Below are 21,000 nucleotides of genomic sequence, written 5' to 3' on the forward strand. Positions count from 1 at the left end.
TTACGTGAAATATTTGAAATATGATACAAGCATTCCTCAAAGTGGGCTAGTCTAATACAGCATTAACCCTGTCACAGTAAGCTTCCGTAAAGCAGCTTTACCTGGGAAAATGATTAATATATGGATGACAGTCTCACAGAAATATCCTCTATGCAGAAGTGGAAACAGAAACAATGATTGCACGTCCACTATGTTTATGAAGGGTAATATTACTGCTTGATAAAGGTTACTTCTAACATTCTAGAACGTTATAGTTTCTCGTGCTTTTGAGGAAAGCAATTCCTTTTTTCATAATCTAACCATATTGAAAAAAAAAAACACACAAAATCATGCAAATTGGTTGTTTATTGATATGTAGAAAGGACAGTTTCATATGTATGAGATAGATTCTAACAAAATTAAGTCTTATAAATATTTGTAATGTATACAATATATATTATTTCCTTTTATTTGTCTACAGTACGAGAAAGATCATCAAAGGTACTGTGAAATCATTAATTTCCGTGGGGGACTAATTTTCGTGATTTTATTTCGTGGTTGTGTCAATCCACAAAATTAAGTCCCAACGAACAAATAAAATTCCCATACAGTTTATCTTCAAAAGATGAAATTGACAAATTCATATCCCCACAAAATAGCCATTTTGGTAAAAATCATGAAAATTCATGCCCACGAAATTAAATGATTTCACAGTATAACATTTTGCGTATTTAGGGAATCATGTAAAAACATTAAGCTTTTATCAAGCAATATAGCTTTTGAAGGTTACATAACATGTTAGCAAGGAAGATAACTGGTTTTGAGAGCACTTTTTGGTACCAGAAGTACTTAAGGATGTACGAGCGTTTTTTTCAGGATATCCGCCATTTTGAAAAATGTTTCTTCGAATATTGCTTTCTAACAAAGGTTTTGTCAAAAATTAATGCTAAATAATTAAAATATGGCTAATAATGTACCATTTAACCAAATATATTATGCTTTTTATGAAAAAAAATTTTCACCCTTATTTTTGGCTGGCATTTGCCGAAAATTGACGTAAATTTACAATGGGGTAGGGGTAGGTAATTTCAAATATCTATTAAAATAGATCAGGTTTGGTTTTGATTTTTTCTGACTGATACATATAATGTTAAGCTATAAAGAAAATAAAAACTTCAAGATAGCACTTTATATTATCTAGAAAATATAAATCAAAACAAAATGAACAAAAAATATCAAAAATTCACCACTTTTTAACAGTTTTTTCTTAATAAATCTCTTAGATGCATGGTGACCCCAACTTTTTTTTCTTTCTATTTTGAAGCATTTTCGTGTGTCATTAATGCTGCAAAATATTTTGAAAATCTTAACGTCAGAATTTTTTTTGTAGATCTAAATACGTTTTTTCCATTGAAAATAAAGTGGGTGGGGTAATTATGTCAGTATGTAAAAATTAAAGAAATTTGTAGGTGACATTTATGCTTATATAATACTGACATCCCCATATATTCATATTAACCTGTAAGACCTGAAATCCCTATAAGATTTAATAGGATATTATATGTTTTATAAAGTACCAACATTTTTTCAATTTTACAAAATTTCAGAAATGCGTAAACAGTGGGTGAAGAAAATACCCTATAAAAGTAAAATGAGTTTGGTGACTAATGTTAGAAACTAATGTTCTTCAAGCACAGGGTATGAAAAATTTCTTAACATTAGAAAAAATTTGCTCGTACATCCTTAAAGAATTTTCATGAAATCATAAAACTGTGAAAAAATAGGTATTATAGATCTTAAAGCAATTGAAATTTAATCTTGTTCTTTCCTCTCTTTTTTCTTATTTTTTGTATGAACAAAAAATTTTTTAATGTAATGTAATGTTTCTCTGCTTTTTGATACATTATAGGTAAAACCCTAAAAACAGTTTTAAGACTATAGTTAGTTGCAGTTGTCCCTTGATAATACTTTATATAACTTCCTGTTACGTAATGAAAAAGTGTAGGATGCCAGGGCTTTCGTTTGGCAAAATTTGGGGTCGAATATCGGCCCCATTCCCCCCTCAAAATAGTATGTTTTTTCCCCCATTTCAAAAAAATTCCCTTAAAATTTTATTGTTTCTGAAAATTCAGTGGCTCAGAGAAAAGAATACAAAGTGTGATGCCTGAATAAGGTTGTTTATAAATTTTTTTGAAAAATGTCCACTGGTAGGTCGAAAAAAAAAAAAAAAAAAAGACTTTTGCCCACCATGCGTGTGAAAACCAATATTTTCTGTATTAATTGACTTAAATCAGAGGAATAAATAAAACATTAAATATCCTTTCCATTTTTAGCTCATCTGATTTTTTGAAAAAAAATGATGAGTTATTGTCATCACTTGAGCAGTTGTCGGTGTCGGCGTTGCCTGGTTAAGTTTTATGTTTAGGTCAGCTTTTTCTCCTAAACTATCAAAGCTATTGCTTTGAAACTTGGAATACTCTTTCACCATCATAAGCTGACCCTGTGTAGCAAGAAACATAACTCCATCTTGCTTTTTGCAAGGTTTATGGCCCCTTTTGTACTTAGAAAATATCAGATTTCTTGGTTAAGTTTTATGTTTAGGTCAACTTTTCTCCTAAACTACCAAAGCTATTGCTTTGAAACTTGGAATACTTGTTCACCATCATAAGCAGACCCTGTACATCAAGAAACATAACTCCATCTTGCTTTTTGCAAGAATTATTGCCCCTTTTGGACTTAGAAAATCAGTTTTCTTGGTTAAGTTTTATGTTTAGGTCAGCTTTTATCCTAAACTATCAAAGCTATTGCTTTAAAACTTGCCACACCTGTTCACCATCATAAGCTGACCCTGTACAGCAAGAAACATAACTCCATCCTACTTTTTGCAAGATTTATGGCCCCTTTTGGACTTAGAAAATATCAGATATTTTGGTTAAGTTTTATGTTTAGGTCAACTTTTTCTCTTAAACTATCAAAGCTATTGCTTTGAAACTTGCAACACTTGTTCACCATCATAAGCTGACCCTGTACAGCAAGCAACATAACGCCATCCTGCTTTTTGCAATAGTTATTGCCCCTTTTGGACTTAGAAAATCATTTTCTTGGTTGAGTATTATGTTTAAGGCAACTTTTCTAATAAACTATCAAAGCTATTGCTTTAAAACTTGCAACAGTTTTTCACCATCATAAGTTGACACTGTACATCAAGAAATATAACTCTATCCTGCTTTTTGCAAGAATGATGGCCCTTTTTAGACTTAGAAAATCATGGGTAGGACAATATTTCTATTATACAAAAATAATCAGATGAGCGTCAGCACCCGCAAGGCGGTGCTCTTGTTTAATGGTGTAGTACCTTGTTGCTTGTGGGTGTGAACTTCGACGAACAAATATTTGTATCCAAATCCCTGCATCACCGCAACTGGCGTGCTGCTGTCTAATGCAGTCTTGTCAGTGTCACAACTATTCGTCCTGCTAGCTGTGATTCCCCGAACGATTAGGTTGTCGGGAATCACCCGACTGATAGCCGTACCTATTTGTTCGCTAATGTCGGCACGCAAAAAAAACTTGTTTTGTCCAGATTTAATAGACGATGTACCCCAAAAAGTCAGCTAAAAAAAACACGCACTCATCGTGGGGGCTGCCATGATGGATGACTGCTTTACGTGTTTTTAATCGAAATTTATGAATCATGTTACCGATATGAAAGCCAGTCTACAATACCTCGGCTTTTATCGTTGTATGCATAATGTGTCCAAGATAGTGTATTCAGTCAAAAATGTCGATTCGTACTTAAAAACATCCGTTTTTAGCTCATCTGATTTTTTGAAAAAAAATGATGAGTTATTGTCATCACTTGAGCGGTTGTCGGCGTCGGCGTCGGCGTCTGCGTCGGCGTTGCCTGGTTAAGTTTTATGTTTAGGTCAGCTTTTCTCCTAAACTATCAAAGCTATTGCTTTGAAACTTGGAATACTTGTTCACCATCATAAACTGACCCTGTATAGCAAGAAACATAACTCCATCTTGCTTTTTGCAAGATTTATGGCCCCTTTTGTACTTAGAAAATATCAGATTTCTTGGTTAAGTTTTATGTTTAGGTCAACTTTTCTCCCAAACTATCAAAGCTATTGCTTTGAAACTTGGAACACTTGTTCACCATCATAAGCAGACCCTGTACATCAAGAAAAATAACTCCATCTTGCTTTTTGCAAGATTTATTGCCCCTTTTGGACTTAGAAAATCAGTTTTCTTGGTTAAGTTTTATGTTTAGGTCAGCTTTTATCCTAAACTATCAAAGCTATTGCTTTAAAACTTGCAACACTTTTTCACCATCATAAGTTGACCCTGTACAGCAAGAAACATAACTCCCTCCTGCTTTTTGCTAGATTTATGGCCCCTTTTGGACTTAGAAAATATCAGATTTCTTGGTTAAGTTTTATGTTTAGGTGAACTTTTTCTCTTAAACTATCAAAGCTATTGCTTTGAAACTTGCAACACTTGTTCACCATCATAAGCTGACCCTGTACAACAAGCAGCGTAACTCCATCCTGCTTTTTGCAATAATTATTGCCCCTTTTGGACTTAGAAAATCATTTTCTTGGTTGAGTATTATGTTTAAGTCAACTTTTCTCATAAACTATCAAAGCTATTGCTTTAAAACTTGCAACAGCTTTTCACCATCATAAGTGGACACTGTACATCAAGAAACATAACTCTATCCTGCTTTTTGCAAGAATGATGGCCCTTTTTAGACATAGAAAATCATGGGTAGGACAATATTTCTATTACACAAAAAAAATCAGATGAGCGTCAGCACCCGCAAGGCGGTGCTCTTGTTTTTTTTTCGTTTCGTCCCACATTCGGTTCGGTCGGGAAAATATGTTTTTAAAAAAAAGTGAAATTGCAATTTTATTTTTTTTCTACTTTTCGGAAAATTACACTCGCCGGTTTTGTAAACCAATTTATTAAAAAGAAGTGGCCTTATAATTCACAAAATTCAGGTTTGGGTCAGTAAAGTTGAAAAGAATGTTTATATTTGTTTGCATTTCTTTTCGCGTTTGAAATTCCCCCTCAATCAAAAGAATTTTTTTGAAAAATCATGCGAAATTCCCCCTTGCATGGATCCTGGCCCCAGTCCCAAAAAGCAAACAAGAGCCCTGGATGCAGCATTAAATTGTTGCTCTATAACTGATCACAATTGTCTCTTTGATCTGTAATAATTTTTAAATGATTATAAATTGAAGTGTAAATAGTCATTCATTTTCAAGCACGGTACTTGGCCTGCATTTCCTGGACATAAAAACATCCTCTGAATTATTTAAGGTAGGCAGATATTAATTAATGTAATTGATATTCGGTTTATTGATGAAAATTGTTTGAACGAGGCAAACAGTGATATTTATCAGTTTATATTAAGGCTGAACAATATTTGATGAATCTGAATTATTTAGGCTTCAAAAACTTGATAATGACGTCGCAAAATATATCGGCAGAAAAAATTCCATAATTAATTTAAATAATTTACAATGTTAGGTCACAGAATGTTAGTTATTGCAATAAACATGTAGCATAGGTGAACATTTAAATTCCACCGGTTGTGTAATGGAACTAAAGACAAAAATATGTTTCTAAAATGTTAAATAAAGAAATAAAATTGGCTGGCGTAAAACGTGCTTAATAACACAGACAGTTGAAGCAGGTTATCTTATACTGCTAAAATGCTGTGAATTTTCCATCTGCCATGAAATATTTGAAGTATGCACTTTAATTGTCGAGTCATCTTCAATGTTCTGTTATATTATCTCTGATGCATGGAGAAACGCTTTATTAAAACAGTTTACCTGTTATGTTTTGATGTGTTTGTCAAGTTACTATGACAATGGTTGTGAATACACTTAAGCTTTTTGCAAGAAAAATATTCAGAATTTATGGTGACATTTATAGCGCAGCTGTTGCTATATGATAAAACAGCAGGCCTGTAAAGGAAGTGGGCCAGATTTTGTTATATTTGTGAGCATGTTAAGCTTCTAAATGAAACAGACCAAGAAAAGTTGTGCTGAGTTTTATTAAATTGAAATTCATCAATCAGTTATTGCATTTGAGATCACATCATGTTTAGACATGCATGTCAACTAGGGTGACACAAATTGACATGTTTCATTATATCGGAAATATTTGTTATTTAATTGGATTTTAATAAAGAAAATAACGATATATGGTCTGAACTTCCTTGTAAGACTGCATGTTATACATAAAACAGCTTAAAATATTATTATTCTTATATTATTATATTATATTATAACACTATATTATACGAGCTGATTTATAAATTTTGTAACGTCTCCTACAACTGGCCTTACAACAACGTAAAAAAAATGTGTATCCTAATTGCGGAAAGATAAGATATCACTTAACATGACTTTTGTTCTATAGGTTCCATTACCGGAGTGTTCAAAGCGGGTGTTTGTCAACATTGGATGATAAATGCTAGGGCGAGATCAATAGTTGATATCTGTTAACATTATACAGATTAAGTAAATATTGACTGGACTCAATTTTTATTGCCTCTGAATCAGGTTATATGATAACACTACTGTTCAGTCTTGTATAGGGGAAATTTGAATAGATTAACCCTTTCTCCCGACCTTGATGATTAAAGTAATTTTAGTCTGATAGGCAAAATATAGTATGTATGAAATGTTAAGAAACTTTTTATTTATTAAATTTGTACTAGATTGCAAAAAAATATTTAACATTTCGTTTAACTTTCGAGTCCATGGCTGTTAAAAGAATCTGTAATCTATTAAGAATGCACAGTCTTTTTCCAAGCGCGGTTCAGATTTGCCACCATACAGTGTTGAGCAGGCAACAGTTATTATGTTACGTGACCATTCACCTTATCTGATCATATATTATCATTTCAGATCTAAAAGATTTTCTGTTAAGGAAATATTCTTAATTGCCTAATGGTCTTTCTTGTTAGAAGTTATGGCCATGACATAGCAGAAATAAGATGACTGAAATTCTTTTTTTGTGTCATCATAATATGGCTGCCAGTAATTTGTTCAAGCTTGTTATGGGGTTGTTTATTAAAGAAATTTATGACGGATTGGTTGTTAGATAAAGTTTGTGTTTATATTTGCAGGTTGTCAGTTAGTGGGAGGCATGTGCGGGCCATTGTACCTCCCGTTGAGGCGAGGTCACGTAACTCAGGTACACCATCAACTCACCTGTCCGAATTCTCATTCCTCGAGGAAGAAGTTTACGATGCTGAGGGCGAATATGAGGAAATCATTGCTGTCGATTATAAAGATATGTAAGTTTACAGTAGTTGTAAACCAGGTCTTAGCGTGGTTGTTATTACTTTATTATGGCTAAGTACACTTATTGCAGTGATAAAAGATACTCGGTACCGTACATCAAGATAGGTAAATTCAGCAGATTCTATGTCAGATTTAAATTTACAACCATAAAATCAAATTTAATTGTGACCATGTTCACAATTTGCCTCAATATCTAATGGTGCTACTTACATAAAAAGAGGTAAAAGGGAGGTAACACTGACTTTGTAAAAGGAATAAGATGATACAGTTAACTTCAGTACTTGAGGCTATTAAAAACTTAAGTTTGGAGACCAGTCAGAGAATGAAGCCTTGTCATTGGTCAGTTTCAATGTTGAACTAAGGATCAACCAATCAGTGGCTTGAGATCCGAGACTGGTCTCCAAACTCAGCTTTATAACCTTGGACTCTGATTTTAAAGATATCCAATAGCTATATCTTTCACTAAAATGTTTTATATTTAAATATTTACTTCAAATAAAGAAAATCCTCATCAAATATATTTAACTTTACTAAATATATAAATTAATTGTGTATGTAGAGCTACATTCATAATTAGATTTTGTACAGTAACAGTTGATTATTTAAAAAAATCCCAGTGTTTTAGAGGTAATACACAATTATACTGTGTTCAGGTATACATGAATACAGCTTGTACTATTTTCAACCTAATGCATAGTGGTATTAATACACATAAACTTCTTAATTTTATGTTTATGTAAACTATATGTAGTAATTGGTCATGTTTTCAAATACAAAATTTGGGTTTAGTATATCTTTAAGAGATAATAGTAAAAAGATGGCTTTTAGGAGACCTTTCCACAAAGGGTGAGAAAAAATACGGTATTGCTGATTACGAGACAAAAAGAGATGATTTGACTTTTATGTTTTTCAGTTATGAAGATCATCATGAGAATAAGAAACAGCTGACACCACGGAGAAGACGTGTGGCGTATCCTCCCATAACCCCTAATGCCTGCTTCAAAGACAGTGTGGCAAGCTCAGCCTTTGACTGCATGTGGCAAGAGGTTAATATTTCATCATTTCATAGATATTTTCAATAAGCTGTAATAGTCTTTCAATTTTGTAATCTAGGTCAGTTACAAAACCGGTGTTTCTTGATTCAATACCAGTACTGACTTGCCCCACAAGTAATTCACAGCTTGCCTACATAGATAACAAGTGGAGGGTAAATGACTTCAGACACTTTCTTCTGTTAAAGCATCAAGGAGAACATATGTAGTGGCCAGGGATTGATCTTGCAACCTCTCTTTTCAAAGCATTGTGCTCTGAAAACTACAGTACATACCAAGCTGACTGGCTTTTGCACAGTTGCTTTCTAAATACAGTCAGTCTTGAAGGACTCACCTCAAAAGCAAATTATGACTTAATTTGATTTTTATAAGATATATAACAGTTTTTTCTTTTCTTTATGGTTGTTTTAAGAGTCATTTTTTATTCTATTTTATGATTGTAATAAAGATTTAGGTATTTTGTTAAATACGCTGAAACTGGTCTCTGAAAATTTATAATAATTAAGAAAAGTTAATTTACTGATCAACATATTTTCTTATTTCAGATTATTTCATGGATTAGACCGCTGTTGAAAAAATACTCAATAATTGTTTTAGGTAAGAGTATTAGAAACAGTTCATACAGGAAGTGAGATTTTGCCAAAAACTTTCATATTTACAAATGTGTTCTTTATTTACTTTAAATGGAGTTTAACTTAATGAGTATATATTCTATGCTGTCAGAAATGTCAGTATTCAGTCGATTTCACCTTTTATTCAGTTCTGTCTATATCAATACATGCTATCTTTATCTTGTTTTGTATTGTAAATAATTACCACTCATTTAAGGTGACAAATAGGTCCATTGGACTGAGTGTTTATTTGTTGTGTAATTGACTCTTTGTTATTTATAAATCATGCTTAATCATGTTACAGTAATTAATGTACCTTCTCTATGTAAAGAAAAAAGTCATATTGATATTGACTATCCTTAGAAATGAAGAGAAAGTTAAAATTTCAAAAGATGATGTATGAACTTTCACCATAAATTTTTTAATTAAATAGTCAGGTGCTATATAAAGCATCAAGGGTAGTCAATGATCAGTTATACATCAGTGTCAACATCACAAAATATTGCTACATCCATTTTCAGAAGTCAGCATCTGTGAAGAAAACAACATGAAATGAATCCATGAATTAATCATTTATTTTTGAGAGTTAATGATGCAATATTGATTTATGAGTGCATAAATTCATGCAAGTATTCTTCTTTTAAATAGTCAATGATGCAATAATAAATTATGATAGCAGAAGTTCAGAATGCAAATTTACTTCTTTCTTAATTCATTTTGAATAAGGAGTGCCAGACTGGTACCCAACATGTTTTTTCTGTGTCACTTTCAGATGACAGTAAAAGAAGGAACCAGTCAAACCAAATTTCACAATTATTAAAGAATGCATCCACACCAGGGCCACCATCTAGGGAAAATTCACAGATCAGGGTAAATTAATAATCTTCAAAATTAAAGCTTGTCCTTAATTTGTAATTATAGATCTTTTCACGTTTTATAGTATTATGATCACTAATAAACATTTCAAAATGGCACTGTTACAGTTCTACTGGCTTGAGGGTGCAGGCCATGCGCACCATCTCCTCTGACAGCTGTTGTTAACAGTGTTGCATAGATAACATGCCATATCCGCTCTTGGCATTACAAGAAAAATTGTATTGTATTGACTAAGTCGTTTATGTACCGTTGAAACAATATGCATTTTCATCTAAAGATGCTGAGGGATGATTAACTGTAACAGAGCTAGTTCACACCAATTACGAAAGCCTCTTAATAGAGAATCAATCTTACCGATTTTCATCACAAAGTGCTGAAAACGATATCAATCCCTCTATGGCTACATGTGATATACCAAATGAGATATATACTATTAAATTAAAAAATGTGTACTTCCGTCACGTGCACAGAGCATCTGACGTCAGATTTTTTGGAAGAATACGCTTTTCCCTTGTGCATAATAAGCGTTCACATAACTTGTCCGAACCGCAACGTATTGCACATCAGTACAAATATAGATATATGGTATATATATGCGTAGTATTCACTTGTAAATAAAGCACATAGTGAGCAGTTCATATATATAAATATACCTCTCCGGAGGGTGGGCTTATCCAAGGGGCAGAAATTACCAGTGATACATTATAATATGGGCAGTGTTGTTTTTATTCCAAAATCTACCTTTAAATTGATAGGGAATCGATCCTACGCGTAGCAACGAAAATTGGTATCAATCCCTCTACGGTAACATGCGATATACCTAATGACATATTTACTATATAATTAAAAAAATGTGTCCTTCCGTGCTGTCATTAGACAGTTCTTTTCAAATGTTATGGGATGAGCTGAAGTCTGATCAATTCCTGACTGAGGCAGTGCCTTATTTCACATTAGTTTGCATTACAAAAGGAAACATAACTGTCTGCCATATGCTACCTTTCCTGATAGTCCTATCTTTATAGTAGTTTAATTAATAAGAAAAATGCAATATGCAGTTATGAATTTTCATAAATTTCAGTACAATCCATTGGGTACAAGAGCACACACCATGATAGCGTTGGAAAGACCAATAGAATCACCAAAACTCGATGGTGTCCTACAAATATCACAGAAAATTCCAATACACAGGGAGACATCTAAAATACTCTCGTAAGTACTGCTCCTGTCTCATTGCCTTTGTAATCATAATTCACAAAACTGGAGTTTTGTTGGCTATAAATAATAAATTCCTTATGACTTATATAGATGAAATCTGCAACCAAGAGGTTAAGTCTGTGAACTTGAATAACTTGTCTAGAGTTTTATACCCTGTGCACGTAAAATTCTTTCATGTGAAAAAGCCATCCAGCAGGCTCAAGGAAGGTTAGTTCTACCCGGGTGTCTGCCTTTACATAAAATAATGTTTGGAGGGGCATCTTGGATCTTCTTTCACCATTAACTCGGGATGGTTAGAGATACAAATAAATAAATCTAGCACATGATAATACCAACATGGCTTTCATAGGTTATATCAAGCATGAGGATTGCTAAGGGAGCAGTGAAATTCCATTCTCATAGAGCAGATGGCTGATTAAGGCAGTAGGCTTTAGATAAGTTGAAATTAGAATAAAAAAGTCAATCTGGGAAGTTAGCTGACTGACTGCAAGTGTTTGCTTAATACAGGCGCTCACTATGGCAGGTTTAGCTGCAAAAACACTGTCACTAGTTCTGCCTGTTATATCTTACTACAACTGTTCATAAACATGACATTTTGTTAGCAGCAAAAATGTAGTAATGCTATCAAGTTCTTTTTTGTAATAAACCAGCTGACAGAAACATCTGAGGCAGTTATAAAGCAAATTTAAATCATACATAGACATATAGATTCTAATTGTGTTTGTTGTGAAAAGATAAATTTTGTCTAAAGTCATTTTCATTTTACTCTGAAGTGTGATAATGCAAGGGAAGTAAACTAATAGATATCGGCTTTTGTAAATACGTGATAAATATCTACTCTTTGGGCAAGAGTTGTCATTCATTTCAAATACAAAATTAATGTAAAAAATATCTCAAAATTTTATTTTTATAAAATTCACATTTTTGTGAAATAATTTTTGGTTATTTGGAGGACTTAGAGATCAATTTCTAGACTTCATTTAACATGTATTTCTTTGAAAATTTGAGGCCTTATCTCCTGATGTCAGTAATTTTCAGTTAGTCTGGCACTCTGATTCAGCAGTACAGCTGACCTGTCTTCTCAGTTGAATTGACTGTATCTGTATATGTGAAAGAGACTCCTTTACCATACAGTGTTGATTTTTGTTTGTTTGTTTGTTTTGGGTTTAACGCCGTTTTTCAACAGTATTTCAGTCATGTAACGGCGGGCAGTTAACCTAACCAGTTTTCCTGGATTCTGTACCAGTACAAACCTGTTCTCCGCAAGTAACTGCCAACTTCCCCACGTGAATCAGAGGTGGAGGACTAATGATTTCAGACACAATGTCGTTTATCAAATAGTCACGGAGAACATACGCCCCGCCCGAGGATCGAACTCAAGACCCTGCGATCCGTAGACCAACGCTCTACCTACTGAGCTAAGCGGGCGGGCTATACAGTGTTGAAGTGGGATAAATATTGTGTTCAGTTATAACAGTGTTGAAGTGAGATAAATATGGTGTTCAGTTATAATTTCACGTGCCCCTCCCCCACCCACCCAATCACACTTGAGACAGGTCTGGATTGGATTATTGATTTTGTCCTACACAAAGCATTGTATTCGAAAGGCACAGTAATTATTTCAAAACTCAGTGAAAAATTGTATTAAATATAGCATATATTATAACAGAATATTATAACTTCAGTGATGTGTCAGAACAGCAGATGTCTGTACCATTAGCAAGGCCAGTGTCCAGTATACCCACAGTACGTCGGCCGGGCAGTGTTCGGTATCTGGCTGGTGGACGCGGACGGGGAAATGTCAGACTAGCTCCTATCTCTCATGACAACAGATCTAAAACACCAAGTGTGGTATGTATAATATAATTTTAATGTTGCAGATAAGTACCTATGCAAGTTAGCTGGAATATGTTATAGACATATTAAAAGCCTAAACAACAAAGTTCTCTCTTGCTTATATTGAAAAATTAAAGCACAACTGGGAGCATATTAAACTAGTTTTCAGGGGTAAATGTTTGATGTAAATTTGGTTAGAGTTGTCTAAAATAAGCTTTACAGCATTAGGAGGGGTACAGAAATCTATGTCGCTGGAATACTTGTTTAAGCTGAAATATTTAGCCAATGGACTGATAGGAAAAAAAGTATTGTTTACACCTGATAATAAGCAGAGGTACCATTAAGTATAATTCTGCATGTAAACATTTAGAATTTACCGGTATTATCGTTAGCAGTCTGAGAATGGTCTCTGTCTAAGATCTGTTGGTTGACTTCTATGATGTATAGTTCTATGATTTGGTGTTTACCATGTATTGTTCTATACTGCATTTTCTTTCATGTATTGTTCTATGCTCCTTTGTCCTTTATGTATTGTTCTGCCAGGTATTGTTCTGTGATATATTGTTATATGATCCATCATGTTTTATAATGTATTGTTCTGTGATATATTATTTCCAGCAGGATGAGGAGAGGATAGGGGTACATAATCCTTTACTTGTGAGGAAGATTATTCCACCCGGTCTCCAGGGGCGACTGTCTTCACCTCTGTACAATTCTAGAAATGGTGCTGCTCTACCCCCTATTGGTACCCCTATGGAGCTTGAACCTAATGTTCGTCTACAGGTAACTACTTAATATAGTGTTTCAATTATGTATATTTTTTTGTTACATATACATGTCGCATCAGTTTTTTCAGCAGTTTCAGAATTGTTGATAAGACATGTAGTCTATGTCAGAGTTCATACAGTCTTAAAAAGTGCTTGAATTTGATGACCTTTCTTGAAAAGTTCTTTAAAATACCAAAAGGTGCTGAAAAGTACATAGATTATTCTTGATTCTTCAAAGTGCTTAAAGAGTCTTTAATTATAGTTAAAAGTCTTTTAAATATGGTTAAAAAGTCCCTAAATATGGTTTAAAAGTCCTTAAATTGAGTAAAGTTTTGTAAGTTTTTATTAACTGCGTGAAGAGACATTGAAAAGACATGGTAAATCTGGTGACCTTATTTATAAAGTGGTGATGATATTATAGCGGTGTTACTCATATCAGGGTCGATGTTTGCATCTGGCAATTTTCTGTCTTCCATTTCCAGTTGTCAAATCATCTTGTTATTTTGATAAAAAAGTAACTGATGAAGTTGCCATGTTTGAGAATGGTGACAATAAATTTGGAACAGAATATATTGTTCAAAAAATATTGATATTGTCAGCAAGGTTATTGTTGGTGACAGAACAATAATCATATTAATCAAATGCTACCTTTCTGGCCTCCAAAGACTCTGTTTTGAAAGATGAGAATCATTATATTATTCATACAAATGTATAGAAAAAAATAGTCCTGGAAAGTACCTTGAAAAGTCCTTAAATTTTTGTTTGGTTAGTCTGCATGAACACTGCTGCATTCTTGCACTATTGTTTTAAGTGTGTTCTGAAACAAAATAGTTCTGTTAGGAGCAATTTTATTAGAAGTGACTCTTACCTTGGTACAAAAATCTGAGTAAAACCTAAATAAATCACTGATTGGTTTTAAGTCCCACTTTTTATGGAAAGGTTTACAGTCATTAATTGTTAATAGTGTCAGAATTAATCTGTTCATTCTAATATTTCAAAAACCTTTAGTATTTTGATTGAACTATTTGCACTGTTTTAAGCCTTGATTATAAGATTAAATTTCCAGGTGACTTTAAGGTGTTTACAGAGTATTTTTTCTAAATTTAGAACATGCATACATTTTCTTTTTATTTGGAAGAAGAGTACATTCATATTTACAGATTATATAGATGTTGCAGAAAATTTTCTTTTTTATGTAAATAAAGATATTCTTTTTTTATATCTCCCATTTGAAGAAGAGGGGGTATATTATTTTGCTTATTATTGGTCGGTTACCCATTTGGCTTCCAATCAGTAACTATAGAATGCTTTTTCTTACAATTGTCAAACTTCATGGGATTATTGCCTTCGGTCAGTAGATGACGCCTGTTGTTTTGGGGATTAGTAGGTCAAAGTTCCAGGTCACAGTGACCTTGAGATTTAAAACTTTTTCAACTAGATAACTAAAGGGTGCTTTGGTTGTCTTTGTCAAACATAAGAGGATGATTTCCTGTAGTCAGCGGATGACCCTTATAGACTTTGAATTCATTAGGTTAAAGGTCAGGGTCACAATGGCCTTGAAACTGGAATGATTTCTGTTCAGTAAATTTAGAAACCTTACGCCTACTGCCTTACTGCCTTAAAAACATATCAGGGTGATTGTGTGTGGTCAGTAGCTATTGTTATAAAGGTCACTAGGTCAGAGGTCGAGATGACCCCTATTGTAAGGACATAGTGATCACATGAGTAAAAATGGGACTGGCCATTATGGAGGGCATACTTGTTTTACAAACAACTTTTGTTATTTGTTAAATAGATGTTGCTGAGTATGCAGTTTAACTTTGTTGCTTGATATTCTAATATTTCAGTTGTGTATGTTTAACTTAAGCTTTTGTTTTACTGCCTGATAGTACAAAGAAAATTTTTACCTTTATGTTTTTCAGTTGCTAGGCTAATTAAAAAAATATTAATCACATTTATGTCAAGCATTGGACATACTGTAATGAATTTCTAGAGATGTTTTCATCTTTCGGCAAGAACTCTCTGTCTTCAATTAAATGTTGTTTATAATTGAAAAAACTATAATGTTCTATGGCGCTCTAGAGAGTAGTTTATACACACACAATTTGCTGGATAGTTGTTCTATAGACAGCTCTATATATACTGTAACCTAGGATAGATGTTAGCTTCCATTCTATTTTCCATGACTACATTTTACAGAAAAAGCTGGTGTCCAGTCGAGCGAGCAGCGCAGTTGATAAGGATATAAGAGTGGCCTTTAAGGACCGTTTTATCAGTGCTCAGGACACAAGGCCTAGTACTACTCATGCTTTTAGGGTATATAGATCAATAAGCATCTCTGTGATCTTGATGTGATCACATCAAGCTTTTTCATACACAGATGTGATCACATGACTTGCTCAAGTCACATGGCTTTTTACTTTCACCTGGCTGGGCACTTAGTTACAAATATTATTGTTGTGTGTACTCAATTGCATGAGAAAACAACCATTTTGCATGGAAAAAAGCATGTGTGCAAGCAGTTAGTAGAAAAAAGTACAAAATTTGTCTTCTTTAAAATGTGAACTTTGCTGTCCTTAAATTTCAAATAGTGCTTAACCCTTAGCCTGCTGGCGGCAACTGACTCTGCCTTTGCGACCAGTGTAGACCAAGATCAGCAGGCTGATCATGGTCTGCACTGTTCGCTATTCAGCCAGTAAATTTTCAGTGAACACCCCTTGGAATAATAAATGGTATTGCCCAAATTGAATGATGGACCAGTCCACTTTAGAAATTTAGCAGGCTAAGGGTTGAAGTGAGGATGAATTTAAGACAGCTGTATCTTTTGCTATTTTAGATGTAGATTTTAAGCTTCAGTTTGCCCACATGTTTTTGACTGTTGGAAGAAATGTACTGCATGCTGAGTATATATTACTTCTTCTGCAGGTTTTGGGCATTTAACTTTTTTATTCTTTGTGATTTATACACCTATTATATTGTTTTACCTATTTCTTGTTGACTTTTTATTAAAAGAAAACAATTATTGAATACCAAATTTGTTTATTAATGCTTCAAATGGTTAAAAAAATAAACAGAAGAATTTAAATGCAATATATTTTTTGATGAAACTCACAGTAGGGTGATATTTGTCACACCACAATTATATCTATATATGTTTTAGTTTGAAATACACAGAGTTCTTCACATTATCACCATATAAAGGTGTTTAACATTCACTGAACAAAGAAAAAAATTAAAAAAATGTTTAAATTTGACTATAAGTTTATATAGTATTTATCTTAGATTTTGTTTTTTACTGTTTATGTTTTGAACAATAGTATTGGTGCATCCAAATTGAGTACCAGAAGAAGTTAATTTTTGTAACATTATATCTCTTATATATTATGTTAGATTAGACATGTGTGCTTGTTTAGGCTGAATTGCTTTTTAGAATTAGGCAATATATTTATGGTTATGGTGTTTCTTAATAAAAAAAAACAAATGAAGTTGTTTCCAATATCTGTGACTATGCCTGCTTACAATCCTCTCAGGATCTCTTACTTCCAGTATTGCATCTTGCTTACCTCCCTTTGTCTGATTTTAGAAATAAAACTGGGATTGAATTGATCTTGTATGCATGTGACTTTATGGACAAAGGTCCTCCAGTTTTGCTATATATTTTATAATTTGCATAAGAATACAGGATACCAACTGCTGTATGCCGAGCTGAGCTTCAGTGCTGAAATCTATAATACCTGTTGTTTTTTTTGTAAAGGCAGAAAACGCAAATTTGACAGTGGAATATCGGAATATTTGATACAATTTTCCAGCAGTTGTAATTTCAAGTTTTAAAAAAGAAGAATTCTTTTCAGCTTTTCAAATAAATATTTTGTTTCAAAAATAGATTTAACATGTCCATAGACTTTTAAAAAAGACAATTAATAATGATTAATATTTCAAAGTTTAAAAGCTTTATTTAACAACAGTAATCAATTATTTCTTTCTGTTTCAGTCTGAGACACCTCAAGGAATGGCTCGACGGGCGTCAACTCCATTCAATAATTCTGTTGCATTTAATAACTCATCTTCATCAAGAAACCCAAATTTTGGTAACTTTTGCATTTCCTACACCATTCAGTATAAAATAAAGTCTTTGAAAAAACATTTTTTTATTAATTGTTTCATTAATGTGGCTTTTGTGTGTTAAGATTGTTAAATGTAGTCATTAGAGGCATTCAATACACAACTGGTTCTGCCACTTAACGAAAGTAGGTCCTGTTTGAACCTTGTTGAACTTGTTGAACATAAATTAGTAGAAAAACAATGGACAAGTCCCAATCTCATTTTTCCTCTGATAGATGAGGCATCCAGCAGTGCTATAACTCTACATGATTTAAATAAATAATACTTGAATAAACAAGAAAGCCTGTCCTTGTCAACTTTGTTCATACAGTAGCACATTAACAATATCTATGGTAACATTTTTAGGTCCAATGCACCTTGATATTCGTGGAAATGGGCTCCAGCCATCACAAGATCTAGGACACCTTGGAAATATTCCGCCTGAAATTCTTGAAGATCCAGAGGGTATTGAAGAAACTGTACGCGCAAATCAGTGGAGTAAGTGTAGAATCAGACTCACTGAGTATGGGATGATTGGTTTTGGGGTTTTTAAATTGTGTACTTGATAATGAGAAATGGCCACTGTATTACAGTACTTTATTGTTTGGTTCACTTTAGAAATAACATTTTTGTAGATTTGTTTCTCTTTTTCTTAGTGATAACTGCTTTGCAGTAACATTTTAAGACAAGAAGTGCCTTTTAAGCTCACCTGTCACAAAGTGACAAGGTGAGCTTTTGTGACCGCGCAGCGTCCGTCGTCCGTCCGTCTGTCCGTAAACTTTTGCCTGTGACCACTCTAGAGGTCACATTTTTCACTGTCTTTATGAAAATTGGTCAGAATGTTCACCTTGGTGATATCTAGGTCAAGTTTGAAACTGGGTCACGTGCGGTCAAAAACTAGGTCAGTAGGTCGGTCTAAAAATAGAAAATCCTTGTGACCTCTGTAGAGGCCATATTTTTCATAAGATCTTCATGAAAATTGGTAAGAACGTTCACCTTGATGATATCTAGGTCAAGTTCGAAACTGGGTCACGTGCCATCAAAAACTAGGTCAGTAGGTCAAATAATAGGAAAACCTTGTGACCTCTGTAGAGGCCATTTTTTTCATGGGATCTGTATGAAAGTTGGTCTGAATGTTCATCTTGATGATATCTAGGTCAAGTTTGAAACTGGGTCACGTGCGATCAAAAACTAGGTCAGTAGGTCTAAAAATAGAAAAACCTTGTGACCTCTCTAGAGGCCATATTTTTGAATGGATCTTCATGAAAATTGGTCAGAATGTTCACCTTGATGATATCTAGGTCAGGTTTGAAACTGGGTCACGTGCCGTCAAAAACAAGGTCAGTAGGTCAAATAATAGAAAAACCTTGTGACCTCTCTAGAGGCCATATTTTTCATGGGATCTGTATGAAAGTTGGTCTGAATGTTCATCTTGATGATATCTAAGTCAAGTTTGAAACTGGGTCATATGCAGTCAAAAACTAGGTTAGTAGGTCTAAAAATAGAAAAACCTTGTGACCTCTCTACAGGCCATATTTTTCACAAGATCTTCATGAAAATTGGTGAGAATATTCACCTTGATGATATCTAGGTCAAGTTTGAAACTGGGTGACGTGCCATCAATAACTAGGTCAGTAGGTCAAATAATAAAAAAACCTTGTGACCTCTCTAGAGGCCATATTTATGTCTCCCCAAGGAGACATATTGTTTTTGCCCTGTCCGTCCGTACGTCACACTTCATTTCCGAGCAATAACTGAAGAACCATTTGACCTTGAACCTTCAAACTTCATAGGGTTGTAGGGCTGCTGTAGTAGACGACACCTATTGTTTTTGGGGTCACTCCGTCAAAGGTCAAGGTCACAGGGGCCTGAACATTGAAAACCATTTCCGATCAATAACTAGAGAACCACTTGACCCAGAATGTTGAAACTTCATAGGATGATTGGCCATGAAGAGTAGATGACCCCTATTGATTTTGGGGTCACTCCATTAAAGGTCAAGGTCACAGGGGCCTGAACATTGAAATCCATTTCCGGTCAGTAACTTGAGAACCACTTGACCCAGAATGTTGAAACTTAATAGGATGATTGCTCATGCAGAGTAGATGACCCCTAACGATTTTGGGGTCACTCTGTGAAAGGTCAAGGTCACAGGGGCCTGAACATTGAAAACCATTTCCGGTCAGTAACTTGAGAACCACTTGACCCAGAATGATGAAACTTCATAGGATGATTGGTCATGCAGAGTAGATGACCCCTAACGATTTTAGGGTGACTCTGTTAAAGGTCAAGGCCACAGGTGCCTGAACATGGAAAACCATTTCCAATCAATAACTTGAGAACCTCTCGACCCAGAATGTTGAAACTTCATAGGATGATTGTTCATGCAGAGTAAATGACCCTTATTGTTTTTGGGGTCACTCCGTTAAAGATCAAGGTCACAGAGGCCTGAACATTGATAAACAGTTCCGATCAATAACTTGAGAACCACTTGACCCAGAATGTTGAAACTTCATAGGATGATTGAACATGCAGAGTAGATGACCCCTATTGATTTTGGGGTCAGTCTATTAAAGGTCAAGGTCACAGTGGCCTGTTCATGTAAAATCATTTTTTGGAAATAACTTGAGAACCACTTGACCTACAATGTTGAGACTTAATAGGATGATTGGACATGCAGAGTAGATGACCCCTACTTATTTTGAGGTCACTTGATCAAAGGTCAAGGTCACAGGAGCCTGAACAGTAACTTGAGAACCACTAGGCCAAGAGTGTTGAAATTTAGCGGGATGACTGGACATGCCAAGTAGACGATCCCTATTGCAGCCAACCATCAGTGTCTCTTTGACTTTCGCTCCTCACCCCTATTAACTTCTTGCCTGTAGGACTTTGCATTGGGGGAGACATGCGCTTTTTTACAAAAGCATTTTCTAGTTTTCATGGGATCTTCATGAAAGTTGTTCTGAATGTTCATCTTGATGATATCTAGGTGAAATTTGAAAATGGGTGAACTGCGTTCAAAAACTAGGTCAGTAGATCTAAAAAAAGAAAAACCTTGTGACCTCTCTAGAGGCCATACTTTTGAATGGATCTTCATGAAAATTGGTCAGAATGTTCACCTTGATGATATCTCGGTCAAATTCGGAAGTGGGTCACGTGCTGTCAATAACTAGGTCAGTAGGTCAAATAATAAAAAACCTTATGACCTCTCTAGAGGCCATATTTTTCAATGGTTCTTCAT

The 21,000-nt window shown here is 34.2% G+C and overlaps 1 protein-coding gene across 6 annotated transcripts in view; it reads left to right on the forward strand.

Moving 5' to 3' along the window:
- Window positions 1-21,000, forward strand: part of LOC123563622 (protein FAM149B1-like) — an 84,016-nt gene that overhangs the window by 57,156 nt on the left and 5,860 nt on the right. For 4 of the 6 annotated variants that reach the window (XM_045356519.2, XM_045356518.2, XM_045356514.2 and 1 more), the window contains exons 6-15: window positions 7,124-7,294; window positions 8,215-8,347; window positions 8,899-8,950; window positions 9,737-9,834; window positions 10,919-11,049; window positions 12,741-12,906; window positions 13,510-13,674; window positions 15,858-15,974; window positions 17,650-17,746; window positions 18,126-18,257. In XM_045356519.2, coding sequence (XP_045212454.1) covers window positions 7,124-7,294; window positions 8,215-8,347; window positions 8,899-8,950; window positions 9,737-9,834; window positions 10,919-11,049; window positions 12,741-12,906; window positions 13,510-13,674; window positions 15,858-15,974; window positions 17,650-17,746; window positions 18,126-18,257 — 1,262 coding nt within the window. The remainder of the gene's footprint in view (window positions 1-7,123; window positions 7,295-8,214; window positions 8,348-8,898; window positions 8,951-9,736; window positions 9,835-10,918; window positions 11,050-12,740; window positions 12,907-13,509; window positions 13,675-15,857; window positions 15,975-17,649; window positions 17,747-18,125; window positions 18,258-21,000) is intronic. The other 2 variants (XM_045356515.2, XM_045356517.2) reach the window with 2 other exon arrangements.

The sequence above is a fragment of the Mercenaria mercenaria genome, chromosome 2, assembly GCF_021730395.1.
Source record: "Mercenaria mercenaria strain notata chromosome 2, MADL_Memer_1, whole genome shotgun sequence".
In the NCBI taxonomy this organism is placed as follows: Eukaryota; Metazoa; Mollusca; class Bivalvia; order Venerida; family Veneridae; genus Mercenaria; species Mercenaria mercenaria.